Here is a 20,816-nt window from a genome sequence, read left to right as displayed (position 1 = left end):
TATTGATAGAGTTATATCAGGATATAGTTTGTTATTAACTTACTTGTAATACTTTTCTATGCCAGGTATATTTTTAAGCATTTTCTATACATGCATTTTCTTTCTTGATCCTTTTTTAGCACCCCTCAGGTAGGTAATATCTCTATTTTACGTGGTGATTCTTAGGTACAAAGAGGTTGGTTCATTTATCTTTGTTTGCACAGCTGAGATTTGAACTGGTCCTTCAGACTGCAGAGCCTAGGTTATTATTACCCAGGAACCATACTACTTTGGACCATCCTTTTGTTAGTCTCTGCCCACCCCCTTCTTTTTTTTAAATATACTTTGCATTAGTGCTGTTGAGCCAGGTTAAAGTGAGAGGCCTGCTATATGGAACACTTTAGTATTAAAAATTTTTTTTTATAAGTTCCTTGAAGTCATAGCATTATGAGAGATTACTCACATATTTATACTGAATTTATAAGATTTTGTGAATTCAAATCATTGCTATCATTTCACAGTGAAAGTTTATATATGAATGAATTTTGATTTGACCACAAATCAGATAAGATTTATTTGGAAAAGCTATACTTTATTGCATATTTAGTTGATTTCAAAAAGTTCATCATTTCGTACAGCCAAACCAGAGGCGTAGATTACAAATGCAGCAACTTTGATTTTTATCTTATGAATAAATGCATGTATTTTTTTGTTAAATTCAGAATATTTTTCATTGATTGATACTTTTCTATTTAATTCTGCCCTCCCTTCCCCGAAAAATGATGACTTCTAGGTCTGTGAACTTTTGCTACCTCTGCCATTTCTCACAGGGATTGTCTCACGTCCCACATGTTGCTGTGCTTGGAATGGGCCCACAGGCAAATCCGAGAGGAGGCTGCGATAGGGACTTGGGCTGGTAGCCTGGCTGTGCACCCATACTAGAATACCCTTTTTCACATGTGGCTTAATCAGTTTCCAGATTTTCAAGTGCAAATAAGGCAGTTTTGTGGTCTTAATAATAAGACACTAGGAGAAAGAGACAAGGTAGAAATCATATGATTGTCTTGATGTGGAGTATACAGGTATAAAGTATAAAGGGTTTAGAAATGGCCAAACTTAAATGGATGGAAAGATGCAAAAGAGTGATGGTCTTTGATTACCCGCCAGGGTCACTGTGATCTATTAATCTTAAAATCTTGTGGTTTTTGAAATTGTACCTGGTATACTTCTGGATATGTGCTTGTTTTCCATTTTATAAAGAATATTAGTTGTATAGGCATCAAGGTAGAACTATATTGTATAGACAGACAGCTTCCTAAGGTTATTACTTGATTTTGGGAGTTTGGGGGATGGGAGCAGCCTCCATATTCTCACCTCCCAATTCATCAGGTTTTGCATACATTTTTAATTGATGAGAGGATTTTGTGACTGAAAAGTGGTTTTAAAATGGCTGGTATAGTTTATAAAATGGAATTTTAAAATTTAATATTTAAAGAATTCTAAAAATTTGAAAGATATTTGGTATTTGACTTACCGAAAGATAGTACATTTTATAACAAATAATTTTAAAGTTATTCATTAACCAAAAACAAACATATGTGAGAAGGAAACATTAATTAATTTTTTTACTTTAAGGGAACAGATGCTGCTTGTATTGCTCAGAGTCACGGAATCTGTACTGAAGATGCCATCACAAGCTTTTCTACAGTTCCAGGGGAAAAAAAATATGACCTTGGCAGGTCGACTTGCAGGACCACTTTTCCAGGCAATAAAAATAAATAAATAGATAAATAGATGAATAGATATGTATTTTTATAAGATTCATTGAGCCCTGAATTTGTTACTTGGGGAAAAAAAGCTTTAAATCAAAGATCATTTCATATTAAAGGATCTTTTGTAGAACTAAATTAAAAGTTGCTTATCTAAACAGACTATTTGCCGTACATAGAAACTCACAACCTAGTATAAGAGTGGAGGAAGTACCACGTCTGTGAAAAGAACATTGAAATAGGCTGATGATATTTAACTTTTTCTGTTGTGTGGCATACTTACATGATTGCAAAAAGCTGCCAGGGAGCTTCATGAATAATGGCCTGATTGTTTGCTTTTTGAGTTTCTAAGTCTCTGGCTTGTTAGAAAAATAAAACTCTAAGTGTTTCTGTAGTAATGGAAAAGTAGTTAATGATCAGGATTCTTTCTTATCATGCTATTCTGTAAGACTTTAGTCACTTCTGTATTTTAAGTGTCAGTGGTAGTTTGAATATTTATAAATTACATATTGTGTTTTCCAACCTGAGGATAGAGTATTGACTTTAAATGTATTACGGATTCTTTGGAAATACCAAAATAATATGTTCTTAAGATGACACATTAAATACAAATACATTGATAAAATGGTTCTTAATATCAAAGATAAAAACCTACTCAGATCTAATTCTTGGCCATAAGTATAGTTACTCAAATTATTTTTAAAAAATATTTTTGTTTGCCTAAGATTTTATACTTAGTGGTGAATAGTCTTTTGAAACCAATTGCATTTATTATCTAAACTCCACTTAACTTCATTAGCCCTTTTTTTTTTTTTTAAAGATTTTATTTATTTATTTGACAGATCACAAGCAGGCAGAGAGACAGGCAGAGAGAGAAAGGGGGGAAGCAGGCTCCCTGCTGAGCAGAGAGCCCGATGCGGGACTCGATCCCAGGACCCTGGGATCATGACCTGAGCCAAAGGCAGCGGCTTAAGCCACTGAGCCAGCCACCCAGGCGCCCTCATTAGCCCTTTTTTTTTTTTTTTTTTTTTTAAAGATTTTATTTATTTATTTGACAGAGAGAAATCACAAGTAGACAGAGAGGCAGGCAGAGAGAGAGAGAGGGAAGCAGGCTCCCCGCTGAGCAGAGAGCCTGATGCGGGGCTCGATCCCAGGACCCTGAGATCACGACCGGAGCCGAAGGCAGCGGCTTAACCCACTGAGCCACCCAGGTGCCCCTCATTAGCCCTTTTTAAAAAGATTTCCCAATTGTTAGAACTAACCTGATGTTGGAACTATAGGAGAGCAAAATTTTAGCTTGCTATATGGAATAACTTTTTTGTACTGTAAATATAGATAATGTAAGATAGAATGGAAAGCCACTAGTTACTGCTATTCGTGCTGTGAACTCTGCTCATTTTCATCTGGCATTTAATGTATAAATTTTATGTGAATTCCTTAGTAAAAATTAGAGTTAAGCTTTTGAAAAACTTCAATAGGAGGTTATATCTTCAGTAGAAGTCCCTAAAATCTCAGGGGTGATGTAATTTCTGCCCTTCAATGAATACGTTTTTTATTGTGTGATTGGATATTTTACAAAGTGCCTTTAATTCTTCTGGTATCTTCAAAATGAAATTTAATTTTATTCTTTATGTATAATTTTTCAGAAACATTTCATTAAATGTATCTCCAGTAACTTGTTTTTAGAATGTTCATATTATATACAGAGTTTCATCCTTAGTTTGAGAAAGCCTTTGGTCAGTTTAGCCCAATAAGCATTAGTAAATAATTCAACCCAGTAGTTTCAAAATTTTTATAGTGTGGAGACTTTTTTTTTTTTTTTTAAAGATTCTATTTATTTATTTGACAGGCAGAGACCACAAATAGGCAGAGAGGCAGGCAGAGAGAGAGGAGGAAGCAGGCTTCCCGCCGAGCAGAGAGCCCGATGCGGGGCTCGATCCCAGGACCCTGGGATCATGACCCGAGCCGAAGGCAGTGGCTTTAACCCACCGAGCCACCCAGACGCCGCGAGTGTGGAGACTTTTTTTAAGCAGCATTTATTTAACATTAATGTAATACAGCATCAAGGATAGTTACAACTTTAGAGATAATTCTTTTCAGTTTTGATAACTTATCCTAATTTCTAGAATGTTGGGTGTTGGCAGTTGTTGAAATTTATAGTAAATAGTAATGATTGCATGAATTCCTTTGTAAGTATTATATACCAAGAAGGGATCATGGATATTATGGGATTTTTAAATTCTGCTTGTTCTTAGGTAATTTTTTTTATAATTGAATATCTGAATTTGAGCATATTTCATTGTTACTTTTTTGTCTTTATAGACTCTTATCGTTGCCTGGATCAAAGCAAATCTTAATGTGTACATCTCTCGAGAACTATGGGATGACTTACTTTCAGTATTATCGTCACTGACCTATTGGGAAGAGTTAGCCACTGAGTGGTCACTGACTATGGAAACACTAACTAAAGTTTTAGCTAGAAATTTATATAGTTTGGATCTCAGTGATTTACCCTTGGATAAGCTGAGTGAACAGAAGCAAAAAAAGCACAAAGGGAAAGGTAAGAGTTGTCCACAGAGATGCTCCCCATAAATTTGTTTAAATAATTTGGTCTGGGAAAATCAGGCTAGGGAGACAAGGAATGGTAAACCATTATGTTTTCTTTTAACTCTTCCCTGCAGATTAAAAATTTTCGGCAATAAATCATGTAGGTACCTTGTAATTTTTTTCTTGAAGAACTTCAAAATCATTAGTAATTTTGATGAGAAATAAAGTGTTCTGTATATATCTAGCTAAAATTTAAATAAACAATTTAGAATCTTAAATATTTTATTTTAAATAATTAACCAAAATGGAAATTTATAAAATGCTCTTCCTTTTTATCATATGAAACTTTTTCGTTAGAATTTAGGTCAGTTCATGTTACTCTATTTAAAAAGAATTATTTGAAAAATTCTTTTGAAAACATTTTCTTAGTTTTGACTAAAAATAAACATTCCCTAGGTGTGGATTATATATCTATTGAGTGTTAAAATGGGGGAGAGGGACAATGACATAGTGATTATATTGTTACTACATGTTTTTATAATCCTTGTTGTGTTAGTATTTTTCGCTCCTTTTTTTTCAAAGGATTTTCTTCATTTATTTGTCAGAGAGAGAGATGACAAGCAGGCAGAGAGGCAGGCAGAGGGAGAGGGGGAAGCAGGCTCCTTGCTGAGCAGAGAGCCCAATGCGGGTCTCCAATCCCAGGACCCTGAGATCATGACCTGAGCTGAAGGCAGAGGCTTTAACCACTGAGCCACCCAGGCGCCCCTGTATTTTTCACTCTTTTTTTTTTTTTAAGATTTTATTTATTTGTTTGACACACAGAGATCACAAGTAGGCAGGCAGAGAGAGATAGGAGGAAGCAGGCTCCCTGCTGAGCAGAGAGGGGCTAAATCCCCTGAGATCATGACCTGAGCTAAAGGCAGAGGCTTTAACCCACTGAACCACCAAGGTGTCCCTATATTTTTCACTCTTAATAAGTAGTTGCTGGCTAGAGATTTTAACCTGAGTCATACTTCCTATTTAACAGTTGTCCATGGTAGTTCATTAAGTGACCAAAATACTTTTTCCTGACTATTTATTTCCCAACTGGCTATTATTGGCAGGTAGAGATGTAGTAACTTCCACCATAGGATGACTTTTGGTTAACTCATTTCTTATACTTTTTTTTTTTTTTTAAAGAATTTTTTTAAGGTTTTATTTATTCGTTTAACAGAAAGGGAGAGTATAAGCAGGGAGAGCAGCAGGCAAAGTGGGAGGGAGAAGCAAGCTCTCTGCCAAGCCAGGAGCCGGATATGGGACTCAATCCCAGGACCCTGGGATCATGACCTGAGCCAAAGGCAGCCGCTTAACGAACTGAGCCACCCAGGCGTCCCTCATTTCTTAAACTTTTTTGCTTATCCAAATGTTTCTTTTTTAATGAAATAAATGGATGGCAAAGGATTTAATAATAGTTTATTTTTGATGTTGTAATTTTAGAATTCTGTATCAGTTTTGGAATATGATTTTTACATAAAGTGTATTTTAAAAAGCCTTATGGTACACAGGCATTTAACTTGATACTTTAAAATGCTTTTTATGAGAAACCCAAGAATCTGAGGTAAGGTAGAATGCATAATTTGAAGAGATTATTAATCAGGTGACGGTATACTGAAATTGAAAATCTGCATTTCTAGGAGTTGGACATGAATTTCAGAAAGTTTCAGTTGACAAGTCATTTTCTAGAGGGTGGAGTCGTGATCAGCCTGGCCAAGCCCCAATGAGACAGAGAAGTGCAACAACCACTGGTTCCCCAGGAACCGAAAAGGCAAGGAGTATAGTACGGCAAAAAACCGTTGGTATGTACTCTTAAAAATAATGAGAATTGTACAGGGCAATATCTTTATAGTCCTTAGTAACAATGTATGTAAATACATAATGTTCTTATCAGTTTGGTCATTAAAGGAGAAACTTCTATAGCAAACCCTTTTTTTTTTCATTAGTATTCAAGAGTCTAATGACCTGCTGTTACCCATGTATGCTATTAAGATTTATCTTACATTAGCATTTTTATGTAGTTTATTTTACTGTGGGTATCAATAATTTTAAACTGTTTTTTACAGAACTGAAGAAATAGAACCCTGATTCACTTTACAGAACTCATGCATTAACTGGTAGAATTTTTACTAAGTAAATATACTCAGTAACAGGGGAAATTAGGGTAGCTAAGTTTTCAGTGCTACAGTTACATAATTAGGTTGGCTTCACACACTTCCAACTAGGAATTCGTGCTCTCTGCTTGCAGATGGCTGAGACCAAGGTAGAGGTTGTTGCTAGGTTCCTTGCAGCTTTTTGTAGACATGGAAGATATTTCTATAATCTTGGAAGTAGCAGCAAAAGAGCAATGATGGGAAGAATTTCTGGATGTAGGATCATTTAGTATACTCTGGACCTAGCTACCATCTTAATCTTCTTCCTCTCAGAGACTTATAACTTCATCTGAATTGTAGTAAAAAGAGTGCTGCAATGAAAAATAAGGTTTTGTCCTAATCTCTTTTTTTATTCTTACTTTCATCACTTAATAGCTAGATAATTTTGAACTTCCTAGGCTTTATTTACTTCATCTGTGTAATGGGAATGATACTACCTTATATGCCTGAAACAAAATTGCTTGAAATTACTTTAGGTTTTACAATTTATGATTTTTTTTAAAGATTTATTTATTTATTTGAGAGCAAGAGAGAATGTGGGTATGTGAGTATACCGACAGGGGGAGGGGCAAAAGGAGAGGGAAAAGCAGACTCCCCACTGATCCAGAGTCCACCTCAGGGCTTTATTCCAGGACTCTGAGGTCATGACCTGAGCTGAAGTCAGATGCTTAACTAACTTCAGACACTCAGGCACCCCTGTAGTCCATGATTTTTATGGCCGGAGCACTTTTTTGTGTGTGTGTGGAAATATATCTATATTTAATGGTAATCTGTGAAAAACACATAATTTTAAAGAAATTTAGAAGAATTAAAAATCACAGTTAATTTTTTAAAAATCACAGTTAATTTTAAATCCTTCAAAAGAATTATATTTTCACAGTTGTTTTCTGTCTATAAAATAAGCATAGAATTGTCTATGTCAAGAATAATGAGAAATGATAAAATAATAAGGATATGGATGAATTAAAATTAATATAATATTTAAATTTTTTGTATAGAATCACTTTGAGATTCTTAGGAAGATGTTGATTACATCTGAAATGGCTTTCTTTGTTTTATATTACTGTCACATTTAATAAAAAATATTTGTGTATTGGTTAGGACAGAATTCTTCTTCTTTTTTTTTTTTTTAATTTTATTTATTTATTTGACAGAGGGAGATCACAAGTAGGCAGAGAGGCAGGCAGAGAGAGAGAGGAGGAAACAGGCTCCCTGAGAGCCTGATGCGCGGGACTCGATCCCAGGACCCCGGGATCATGACCTGAGCTGAAGGCATGGGCTTAACCCACTGAGCCACCCAGGCGCCCCCAGAATTCTTCTTTTAAATTTAAAATTTTACTTTGTTTTACTTAAAATATCTATTTTTTTTAAACTCCCTTACATAATTTTTCTGATTATAGAAGTAATTTGTGGTTAGTGTGGAATGTAAAGTTTAAGAAAGTGTCAACGAGCTGTCCAATGAGAAACAGTCATTAACATGTTGGCATATTTCTAATCTTTATAAAACATATAGTGAGCAAAATACTGATCTTAAATTCCTACCTGACTGTGTTTACTTTCTGGTACCTATGCCAAAACATCTTGTCTGGCTCGTTCATTAAATAAACCTATCAAATAAAAAGTTGATGTATTAAAAGTTTTGTTCAGAAAAGTGCCTGTATAAGTTGGAAGACACTTTTAAAAGAGGCAGCAGATTAATTTAGGAGTATTCCAATATATATTTTCTTAAAATATTTTAAAAATTTTATGTTCATAGTGTATACACAGTTAAAAATTCAGTGATAAAGTATATACATTCTAGTATACTCTTGTCTAAGGTTTTACTTAGGCCAGCACATTATTAAAGAAGATGCAATGAATTTAGGACTTACTTTAGACTTAACTTTAGAATATGTTTGTGAGAAGTAATAACTTGTTTGCAGTTATGATTCAGGGCCTGAATCATATTCATCAACTGTTGAAACAAATATATCACTGTTTCTGTTTTCAGATTTTCCTTTTCCTTTACTTTTATTATAATCTTGAGCCTTAGTTTGCGGGGACTTACAAAGGTATTTTCTTCAAGTAGACATGTATGTATGATGTGAATTTTATTTAATTGTAAATATGGAGAACTGTATAATTTTAGAAGTGAGAAAAGGCCAGAGTTGCCTTCCTTCTATTTATTTTGTGTTTGTGTACTTTTAATGATTTGATATACTTGCTGTTTATGAATTTCTGACATTGCATGGGAACTCTTGAATGAAGGTTACAGTTTTTGACATAATGTGTTTGTTTTATGATCCAAGATGAATTTATGTGGAATGCATCTATTTTTCTTTTTTATTCATTTTTTTGAGAAGGGTAAAAATAAAAAGCCTTCAAAAATTGTCATGGTTATATGTTTAAAATTTTGTTTTTACTTCTTGATGTTTTATTTTTCATGCTGCCCTTTCATCTACATAAGACACATATTACAGATTGAAGATCACTGATGTGTGTGGCTTAGGAGTGTATGTGGCAGTAGGAAAGTCAGTGGCTTTCTGGAGATTTCTGACCTGAGCTTTAGATTAGTAAATCCCCAGAAATCCTAGTATCTAATTCATCGTAAGTAATTTTCTGTAGTGCAGGTTAGATGGCTTTGTGAGGTACTGGGCAGATTTTCAGGTATGCCTGTAGTAAGACCTGTAGTATAGCAAAAAAAAAAAAAAAAAAATAGAGGGGTACATTTTTGTAGAATTCATCTGGAATCATAACAAACTTAAACCACTGCGATTATGGAAAGTTCCAAGGAAAATGCCCAAGCTCTTCAAGTTGGTGGTAGGAAAGAAGAAATAAAAGGAATTGTTATATCCAAAGAACCATCTAACCCAAAGGAAAAAAATAGAAGAAAACTTATAATTCTGTAGAATAGCAAATTGAATCAAATTAGTTTTAAAAGAATCAATTTAGTTTTAAGTATCTTTTTTTATTTACTCCTCTATATGTTTGCAATTGAAACCTTTCTTTTACAAATAATTATGCTAGACTCCCCAGATACAGATATTCATTCATTCAATAAGCTTTTATTAAGCTCATATATGCCACGTGCTAGGTAGGCTTATAAAAATCAGAGGATATAGTTGTGTGTTTGAAAAGTTGGGAGGCTGACATAAAAAACATACAATCCACTAAAAATAGATTGTAAGCTTTGCAAAAGCAGGGATGCTTAACTGTTTTGTGTATTGCTGTATTGCCAGTACATTTAATTATGTGGGAAAGTTAGAAAAGCTTCACAGATAAAATGACATTTTGAGTAAGAAGGACTGTCAGGAGGAAAAGAAGACCAAGGATATTATGAATTCACAAAGCCATGCTGTTTTGAAAGAGCATTTCAGGAAGCAGTATAAAAATTCTCTGTGGCAGCAGCATGTGAGAACAGGAGGAGAAGATGCAATTGCAGTGATCCGTGTACCTAGTCCCATAGTCCTTGTGTGACAGGCTAAGGAATTTAGGCCTCAGGGAGGGAACCAAGAGTTTCCATTAACCAGGAAAGCCAAGATTTTGAATTGATATTAATGCTCAAATTTTAAAAATTGTCATATTTTATGAATATTATGGAGTATTATTTCTTTTAAGTCCTCTATTCATACAGAACACTATGCATACCATCATTTGTTCAAGAATCCCTAAACTGGAAGTTAAGTTAAAAACTTGTTTGGGAAGTATAAGCTTGACTATTAATTTATTTCTAAGTGTGCTAAAATTTGTCTTTAATTGTGAGAACTGATGACTCCTTACATGAGACTACCAAATGCAAGTACAAATGTAATTTTTTAAAAGTAATCCGGTTTTTAAGTTATCTTTAAGAACTTAATTTTAAAGTTTTTGTATTAGGTACTTCAGATCTGAATTAGCACAAACTTGTTTCTATTTCTCAGTGACTTGATTTTTCATCCAGATTGCAAATTCTATCTTCTATAAATACGTAAAAGTTTTAAATTATACTGTTAAACTTTTTTTTTTTTTTTAAGTTATTTATTTGAAAGAGAAAGAGAGAGTACAGGCAGGGACAGGGGCAGAAGGAGAGGGAGAAGCAGACTTCCCACTGAGAAGGGAGCCTGTTGTGGAGCTCAATCCCAGGACCCCAGGATCATGACCTGAGCTGAAGTCCGATGCTTAACCAACTGAGCCACCCAGGCGTCCTATATACTGTTACGCTTTAACATAAATAAGAGATGTGGATTTAAGTAAGCTTTCTTCTCCTACCAAGATCGAATACTAACCATGAGATTCAATCCTTTAGATTATGAATTACATAAAATGTTCTAAAAATGACCTGGGGTGACTTTGAAACTTTGTTAGGGAGGAGCATGAAGGTAGGAATTACTTGTTTTTGGAATTCAGCTTCATTAAGAAGAAAGACTCACAATTGCCACATAATGTCTCAGAGAAATGCCTGAATATAGTACCAAAAATTTCTTTGAACTAATAATATTGAGTTCTTATCAGTGTTTCCATTCAATGAACTATTCAACCCTTGGTTTTGAGAACATAGTGCTAATTTAAAGTGTCTGCTCATGTTTAATGCTATACCATTGTAACTGCTAATAAAAAAAGCATTTTCCTGCTTTACACCAAAAACTTTACATTCAAAATGTCATGTGTTCTCTGATTTCTTTTCTTACAGCTTGCCAGTATTTGCCGTGCTGAAATGTTTTAATTTAAAATTTCCTTCCTTTGTATCTTTTAGTTTTCTCTGTTGCTGCTTTTTCTGTGACACAAGCCTTTCATTATAGTCACTCTTCTTTTTTCCTTCCCCACTTCTTTCTTTTCCTTTTTTAAAGCCATGAGAAGCCGATCCATTGGTGAATGTGCTCTGCCATCGGCCTATATACGCAGTGCTAAAAGTGCTCCTGTTCTGATCCATACTTCCAAACCCTTCTTGCCTGATATTGTTCTCACTCCCCTTTCTGATGAGCTTTCAGGTAGTGCCACCTCTGCTAATTTCTGCACCACCTTTTCACTTTTTAATCCTTCTGCTTTCAAATTTTGCTTAATCAAATAAACTCTTCAAAGTTAATTTCTTTGGGGGAGGTGTGGGAAATGGGAAAATGGTTGAGAAATCAACATTTTGAGTTATTTGAATTCTAATGCTATCCTGGCAGTTCATTCTGGAAGTGCTAAGTTTAGTGCTGTGCCAATGTCCACTATTTTTGGTTGTAAATTTTTTTCTGTTTACAGTTGAGTTTTTTCTTCTTAGGTGGTTAAAAGAAATAGTAATGTATATTTATGTTATTATAGATGTTTGACAAAAGATGACTTGGAAGGTAACAATCAGAACCTTGACTTTTAATTTCCCATTGTTTTGACTAATAATATGGTAAATCTTGAATAATTTATCTCCATCATCTGTAGTAATGGAAGTAAGCAAGGGGAATCAGTAATTGAGAAAAGTTCCCAAATCTTAGAGTTGCTTTGGAATCAATCTTTTTCTTTATATTAGATTATAATAGTGTATAGAATTATAAGAACTCATTTTTAAGCCAAGTAAAGAAACCATGCTATGAAGCCCCAAGTTTTAAGAAACCTCAAAACCTGGTCAGCTTTTCAGTTCTGCCTCAGGCCCTTGATCCCCAGTACAGGGCTAGATGATCTGCTCTTTAATAAGGTTTAATTAACATTTAATAAAATGTATAGGTCCTGGGTTCAGTTCAGTGATTTTTGAGAATTGTATACGCCCCTATTAACCATCATCCTAAACAAATATAGAACATTTCCATTATCCCCCAAATTTCCAAGTGACATTTTCAGGTCTTTACCCCTCCTTCCCACAATTGCTTTTGATTTCTATCACTGTGGATTAGCTTTTTTAAAAAAATAATTTTTGTGTGAATAAAATCATATAGTGTCTTGTCTTTTAGGCAGAAGCAAATATGTTGAATAGTTACTATGCAAAATGTGCTAGCTGGAAGAAAATGACTTGTACATTTTTAGGTACTTTCTTATCACTCTTCTTAGGAATGTTTTGTTGACATTGTCATTTTTGGTGAGGTTGGCTTTTTTTTTTTTTCTCTTAATCAACCTGTCTTCATCCTTTCAGTTTCTGATGGATTGAAGGCTTATGTGAGGAAAGGTGCCCCCCCTCTTTTTTTTTTTAAAGATTTATTTATTTGTTTTAGAGGGAGATCAAGAGTGGGGTGGGAGCTGGGAAGAGCAGAGGGGGAGAGAGAATCTTGAAGTAGACTGCTCACTGAGCATGGAGCCCTACATGGGGCTTGATCCCAGAACCCAAGATCATGACCTGAACCGAAATCAAGTCAGGCACTTAACCAACTGAGCCACCCAAGTGCTCCAAAGGGAAGGTGCATTTTTATTAATCATGTTATTTTAGTTGAAGTGCTTTCCACCATCTGTGATATAATATCAGATATTTCAACCAAACCAGAGGGATACATATTGAGAGGTGAATATACGTAGATACATAGACACTGTTGTGGTTGGTATCCTTTGAAAATACTGTAACTGAAAAAAACTTAGTATTTTATTTTCCTGAAAATGAGAAAATACAATATTCAGTTATTGGATGTGATATGTTTGTGTTTTCTAGTTCAAGATACCTTGATTGATAAATACTTAGGTAAATACTTAGATATATAAATATTAGATATATATTTATGATGTTTTTGAGAAGTATTCAATATTATTTTTTAGAACCAAAGTATAATAGAAATAATGAATCTCTGCCAGAATCTTATAATGAAATTGATAGCTGACTATGGAGTTTTATGGATGATAATGATAGAATAGGAAATTTGGTCTCAAATTCAAACCTGGATGCTCAATAAGTATTTGATGATGAATGAATTTGTATTTGACACCAGTAAGATTAGGCTACCTGAATAATTTAAGCTATCAATGTAAAGAGTAGTAAGATTGGAAATACATAAATGAAATAATTTAAATTTTAATATATAGAAGAAAACAGCACATATTTTTGTTACATAGGATGCTTAGCTACAAATAAAGAATTTGAATGTTTTGTCTCTTTGGTGCTTCATTTTAGGTGCTGTACCTTCCTATGTAAGTAGCACTGATTTTGTTGATTGAGTCAAATTATAATTTCAATTACATAAATGGACAAAACAATGTTTCTCTTCTTATAACTAAATTATTTATAGCTAAAAGAAACTCCCAATTTGTTGTAAATGTCTCTTAAATATATTTTTTTCTTCAGGCTTTTTTTTTTTTTTTTTTTTAGTTTTAAAAAACATATTTAAGGCATTTACTGCAAACCATTTTTGATATGTTTAGGAAAACTGAAATGAATTTTGACCACTAATTCTTTTTTTTTTTTAAAGATGTTATTTATTTATGAGAGAGTGCGGGAGCGTGTGAGTGCACAAGGGGAGGGAGGGGCAGTAGGAGAAGGAGAAGCAGATGCCCCACTGAGCAGGAAGCCCAACACAATGTGGGGCTTGATTCCGTACCCTGGGGTCATGACCTGAGCCAAAGGAAGGCAGAAGCCTGCCTAACCAAGTGAGCCACCCATGCACCCCTTGTAATTCTTTTTATTATTTTGTATTTTTTAAAAAAGATTTTATTTATTTATTTGGCAGACAGAGATCACAAGTAGGCAGAGAGGCAGGAAGAGAGAGACGGAGAAGCAGGCTTCCCGCTGAGCAGAGAGCCTGATGCGGGACTCCATCCCAGGACGCTGGGATCATGATCTGAGCCGAAGGCAGAGGCTTCAACCCACTGAGCCACCCAGACACTAATTCTTGGCCACTAATTCTTAATGTTTGGATGAAATAGTCCCCTGCTGTGTTAAAACTGACAAGAAATTTTTTTTTTCCTCAGAATCTTAGGGGCTTTGCAAACTTTCTTGTCTGTAACTTAAATAATATTTTAGCAAATATGCATGTTAAGTGCTGAAATATTTTTTAAAAGCTAAAATAAACATGAGTTGTTGCCTTTAAAATGTTGTCAGGTAGTGTCTTAACTAGGATAAGTGCCTATTTCAGAATCCTTGCTTCACTGTAAATACATAATTCAGAAAGATTACCTTTTAACGATTTAATGGGGAAGGTGTTTTAGGAATGGTGTTTGAAAGGAGTTTTCTAAGTGGCAGTTGTGTTTGTTGTTTTCATTTCCTTCATTTGGGGTAACATGCATTCTATGATAGATTTAAAGAGTTAGATAATGGTGAAATATCAGTCACCAAATAAAAACAAACTTTATATATGATTATCAAACTACTGTTAATTTTAGAAAATATGGATTATATAGAAAAGAATTTGAAAAATACACATATTCCTCCAAACCAGTGCTTATCTATTGATAACTTGTAATACAGTTGCTTCTGGTTATTTGTGCATGTATACATATAAGACATAAAGCATAATTAGACTTGGTCATTTTTAGTAAAAACCATTTTTCTTTAAGGATTAAAAGGGGCAAGGAACATATAAAGTAGCAGCAAAAACTCTTCTTTACTGAGAAGTGACTTGTGAATGAATTCAGCATTTGCTGTGCAGTTGTGTAAATTTACAACACTTTCTGGGAGATCTTAATAAGTCGTATGAATTAAAAATTTATAGTGTGTATCAATATATTCTAGAAGTGCAGTTTTTAAAAAGAAACACACAAAAACATGCCCTCCTCACAACTGTTTATTTCTCAAACTTATTTAATATGGAGAGCTTTCCCAGGTACACACATTGACATTCTAAAGCATTTAGGTTCCAGAGAGAACAAATTTGCAAGACATTGAACTGACCTCATAATTTTAAAAATTAGCTGTGAAAATGGGACAGGATTACTCTTATACACGCTTATACAGTAGAAATCTGGATTATTGGATATTTTTCATTGCCCCTATTATTATTGGAGGCAAACTGAAGGCCTGGCCTTTGGTTTTTCTGGTGTTAGGTGCATTGAAGGGAGTGAAGGGGGAGGCAAGACCATAAGGGGGAGAGGTAGGGAAAGGAAAAAGAAGTTCTATGAAGAGAAATTAAAAAAAAAATAGTGCTAAATTTTAAAAAGAAAACTGCCACAGTTTTAGATTCTTAACCAAACGATTTGCTTATGTTTCCTTCCAAGGATTGAGTAAATTTTACTGTAGAATAGTTACTGTACAGAGAGAGTTAAAATGAACTGCAAAGGAAAATTTTTCATAGTTTTAGGTCTCTCCCTCATATTAGCAGGCTAAATGAACTCAATAATATATTTCCTGGGCACATCATTTAAGATCAGGAGCTGAGGTTTCTGTAACTGCTTCACCAAAAAACAGTGAAAATACTCATAGATAGTCTTCTAGCTTTTGATTAGAAGTGGAGTTCTCTGGAAAAATATATACCTGATACTCTTGAATACTTATGCAGGTAGAAGGAAGCTGTGTGACCCCCCCCCTTTTTTAAGATTTTATTTGTTTATTTGTCAGAGAGAGCACAAGCAGGGTAAGCAGCAGGCAGAGGGAGAAGCAGACTCCCCATTGAGCAGGGAGCACAATGTCAGACTAGATCCTAGGACCCTGGGATCATGACGTGAGCCAAAGACAGATGCCCAACCAACTGAGCCACCCAGGCATCCCCGCCTTTTTTTAAACACTGAGATTCTAAAAAATGGACCATCAGCTTTTAAAGCACCCTATTTCTGTCCAGCCCTTCTTTTTCCTCCAGTATTCTTGTTTAGATGTCCATTCTACCTACACTGTTATGTGATGTTATTTATGTTATTTATAGTTTTATACAAACCAAACTATTTAAATAGCTGAATATCCTTGAAGAGTTTTTCTTAAGGTGGGGGACTAGTTCAAAGGCATTTGCTTTATTTTTCATCAGTTCTTAACAATAGACTCATGTGTAACAATTAAAATAATATTTTTTTCCCAGGCATCTGCCTCAGGTTTTGATATAATATGCTGGGGGTTACACAGGCATCTAACATTATTTTTTAAAACTCTACAAGTAATACAGGTGTCTGGCCAAGCATACTCTTCATTCCTAAACTAGATTATGCTTTTAAACATTTGGTAGACTAGGCTAAGCAGTCTTTCTTTTCCTGATAAATGGATTATAGAAAAGCCAGAAATCTCAGGAATTGTTCTTAAGCAAATAAGCTTTTATTGCCAAAAGTAGCACTTTAATGAAAGAAGTGATGTAAAAACAAAACAAAACATAAGCAGGGTGGCCACCTGACTTTGTTTATGCTTTTCCAACTGATTCTTACTATTTTCTAAGTAAGTAGTGTGGGTTTGTCACCTGGAAATTAAGTTTACAGATTTACTTTCTTTGAACTTGTTCTCAACTGCTAACTTGTTTGTCATACTTGCTGTTAGACTCTAGTCTCTCTAGGCTGTTTTATGTAGGCTGCTAATGTTATTTAATAGTGCTTCATTATTTGAATTGAGCTCTGTAGAGCAAAATATTTTGATCTTTCTACTTTTATTTTCTGAATATCAGAAGAAAGAAAATGTTATCTCTCATGCCCCATCCTGTTCCTCAGTTCTACCTAATCAGGAGGAGAATTTTCCACCTCCAACCAAACAAGTAGGCCCTTCTTTACACAACCAAGGATTTCTTTGTTATCATCAACATGTGATAGTAATCTTTTATAGATTTTCTACCTGTAATCTGCTTGCTCTAGCATAATTCTAAATCAAATTTATTTTGTTTTTGCTGGAATAATTTGTATTAATTTTTAATTTTTTATTTTTTATAAACATATATTTTTATCCCCAGGGGTACAGGTCTGTGAATCACCAGGTTTACACACTTCACAGCACTCACCAATTTGTATTAGTTTTTAAAGTACGTCTCAAAACTTGAAGCTAACTTAAAATGGCATTATATAACATGTTTATAAACAGTGTAATTTTCTTTCTTTCTTTCTTTCTTTCTTTTTTTTTTAAGGTTTTAGTTACTTATTTGACAGAGACAGAAACAGCGAGAGAGGGAACACAAGCAGGGGGAGTGGGAGAGGGAGAGGGAGAGGCAGGCTTCCTGCAGAGCAGGGAGCCCTATGTGGAGGTCTATCCCAGGACCCTGGGATCATGGCCTGAGCTGAAGGCAGACGCTTAAACAACTGAGCCACCCAGGCGCCCCCCAAACAGTGTAATTTTATTTTCTTTCTTTAATTAATATATTTTTAAAGATTTTATTTATTTATTTGACAGAGAGATCACAAGTAGGCCGAGAAGCAGGCAGAGAGGCTGGGAAGCAGGCTCCCCGAGAGCGGAGAGCCCAACTCGGGGCTTGATCCCAGGACCCTGAGATCATGACCTGAGCTGAAGGCAGAGGCTTAACCCACTGAGCCACCCAGGCACCCCTTAATTAATTTTTTTAAAAAGGTTTTATTTACTTATTTGACAGAGATGCAGCAAGAGAGGGAACACAAGCAGGGGGAGTGGGAGAGGGAGAAGCAGACCTCCCACCGAACAGAGAGCCCAATGCAGGGTCAATTCCAGGACCTGAGACGAAATTAGACACTTAACAACTGAGCTACCCAGGTGCCCCCAGTATAATTTTCTTAACATGAAAAATGTATTGGTTATTTGTCTATTTCCAAAATTTAAGAGTAAGGGAAACAGTATTAGAAGGATGAAAGAGTAGAAGATAGTTCAGCGGTTTAAGTTTTAGTGTTCAAAATTAAAGTTATTTGAGGTTGATTTGTTGCTTTTAATTTTTTTGTGAGTTGAAATTTATTAATTTCTCTAAGCCAGAGAATTATGGGGCATCAGAAGGAGCCTTCCTGATTTAATGACTAGGAAAACCGAGTTAATAAACTGCTAGAATCTATAAAAGTTCAACAAAGTTGCCAATATAAGAACAATTTAGAAAAATCAATAGCATTTCTTTATGCTGTCAGTGACCAAAATGTAAGCAAAAAGACTCACAATTGCAACAAAACATCAGCATAGACTGTTTTTCCATGATTTTGGTGATGTAGATACTGCTTTGAATTACCTGTAAGTTGAACATCCAGTCTTGAGGAGTCTTTATTAGACTCTGTTAGTAATAAAATTGGAAACATGGATGCTCTGTGGTTCTTACCTTGAAAGTACATTGCCATATTACCCAAATAGGCAAAAACATTTTTTAATTACATAAAGGACATTGTCATTTCCTTTAGGTAAATCCAGAAAAAAACTTCAGCTTTAAAATGGTATGAACTTCTTTGTAAACTAATATAAATGATTTTTATGAATTCAACTAGTATTTATGATTGGTCAAAAATAGAATTTAACTTTAGGTAAAAGGGATTTGGCTCTTGATTCTGTACCTGTTTTATAAAATTATTTAAATTTCCTAGTGGTGTGTTAGTGTTATAACTTAAGAGATTTATTTTCCTGAGGAACTAGGTTGATATTTTATGAATTAGCAGCTACTAATTTTTATTATAAAAGACATGCTGTACTTTACCAGTGTTAGTGTACTAAACCTCTACTGTGTGATAAGAGTTATTTCAAGCACTGGGGATATTGTGATGTTGATACAAACAAAATCCTGAAGAAGCGTAATTCTAGTGGGAAGAAATTTTTTTTACACATTGCAAGCTTTAGTTTAGAGTTTATCATTCAAAATAACAAAGAAAACTTTGCTTTGAAACAGAATATTCAGGAAAGAAAAACTATTCCAGAAGTAATTTCCAGAATAATTTCTAACACTTTTCATACTAAACATTATTAAGGAAATCCGGAGATAAAACTTGACATTTCTAGCACTTTGTAGGCTCCATAGGAAGCATTTTATCAATGTTCAAAAGTTTTTTAAAAATTTATTTAAAAACTTTTTTCTTGTTTTGCTTGTTTAATGGTTACTAATACTTTAGATTAAAATAATTTCATTTAAAGGCTACTGTTTTTCAAGGTAAAATATAAGCAGCATAATTGTTTTGAAGACCCATTTTTGTTTAAACCTAAAGCCACAGTTATTTTCAGCAATCCAATACAAAGTTTGTCAGTTGTTTTCTTCTGTAATTCACTAATACTTGTATTTGACTAAGTCTTGATTTCTAAGATTCTTATCTTTAGAGATAAGTCATTATGCTGCTTTATAATTTAACACAATTAATTTTTGCCAATTTAAAAATATTAATGAATTATTTCATGAATATATGACAGATATTAGTCAGGATACTTAAAATATGGACTAATTTTTGCCCTCAAATCCTAGCTCTCTACTTTCTAACTGTGTAATCTCAGACAAGTCACTTAGTTTCTTTATCTATAAAATGGGGATAACAATGCCTACTTCACAGTGTTGTTGTGAGGATTAGTGAGTTAATATATGTAAGATGCTTGTAACAATGCCTCACATGTAGAAAAGACTATATGGTTTAGCTATCATTTAGTGTTTTTCTCCTTAACAGAATGCAGGTATACAGGCATTTCTTTACATTTAAAGCTTGCTCCAGTCAGTTATGCTTAAGTGCTGACATTGATTTCCTATCAGCAGTTATTTTCTTCTTTGATGTTATTCAGTTACTAATTTTATATAGTTATAAGAACTATATTTAAAGCTTAAATACTGTTTTTTAAAAACATTTTTAAACTTTTTTTTTAAGATTTTATTTATTTATTTGACAGAGATCACAAGTAGGCAGAAAGGCAGACAGAAAGAGGAGGAAGCAGGCTCCCTGCTGAGCAGAGAGCCTGATATGGGGCTCTATCCCAGGACCCTGAGATCATGACCTGAGCCGAAGGCAGAGGCTTTAACCCACTGAGCCACCCAGGCGCCCCAGTACTGTTTTTTTTTGTTTGTTTAAATTTAAACTTAAGTTCTCAAGCAGTATATTATTGATAGAAAAATATGCTTTTTTTTTTAAAGCTCTTGCCTTTTAAACTTGCATGAAAGTATTGGATATTCATATGTAATAAAATAGTTAAGGAAAAAACAGACTGTAATAATGGTTAAATTCTCTAATTATGCAAGGTGAGGACAGGGTTGGGAACAAATTCTTAAAAAAAGAACTTCACAGAAATCTTTACTGGCTTGTTTAGAATAGAAAAATTATGGAATGTCAGGAACTTAAAATTTAAAACTAATATTCTACTTCTTTTCTGAAGTTCATATATTTGCTAGAATCATAACATTACTTTTTTTTTTTTTTTAAGATTTTATTTATTTATTTGACAGGGAGAGAAAGCATAAGCAGGGGGAGCAGCAGGGAGAGAGAGAAGCAGGCTCCCCGCTGAGTAAGGAGCCTGACATGGGAGGACCCTGGGGTCATGACCTGAGCCAAAGTCTGACACCTAACCGACTAAGCCACTCAGGCTCCCCCATAACATTAGCTTTTAATAAGGTTTTAAATTTTGAATTGAAACAGATGAAGTTTCAACTTTAAAATTTTCAAGGCTTTTTATAGAGAATTAATT

At 34.3% G+C, this 20,816-nt stretch overlaps 1 protein-coding gene across 17 annotated transcripts in view; it reads left to right on the top strand.

Moving 5' to 3' along the window:
• Positions 1–20,816, top strand: part of RALGAPA1 (Ral GTPase activating protein catalytic subunit alpha 1) — a 247,914-nt gene that overhangs the window by 82,176 nt on the left and 144,922 nt on the right. For 13 of the 17 annotated variants that reach the window (XR_004285927.1, XM_032344039.1, XM_032344038.1 and 10 more), the window contains 4 exons: positions 1,615–1,744; positions 4,071–4,308; positions 5,969–6,130; positions 11,287–11,427. Coding sequence is in view for 16 of the 17 variants with exons in the window: in XM_032344039.1 (XP_032199930.1) it covers positions 1,615–1,744; positions 4,071–4,308; positions 5,969–6,130; positions 11,287–11,427 (671 nt within the window). In the remaining variant the exon portion in view is untranslated. The remainder of the gene's footprint in view (positions 1–1,614; positions 1,745–4,070; positions 4,309–5,968; positions 6,131–11,286; positions 11,428–20,816) is intronic. The other 4 variants (XM_032344040.1, XM_032344052.1, XM_032344051.1 and 1 more) reach the window with 1 other exon arrangement.

Source organism: Mustela erminea, chromosome 5 (assembly GCF_009829155.1).
Source record: "Mustela erminea isolate mMusErm1 chromosome 5, mMusErm1.Pri, whole genome shotgun sequence".
In the NCBI taxonomy this organism is placed as follows: domain Eukaryota; kingdom Metazoa; phylum Chordata; class Mammalia; order Carnivora; family Mustelidae; genus Mustela; species Mustela erminea.
This window is presented reverse-complemented; position numbering and strand designations above follow the sequence as displayed.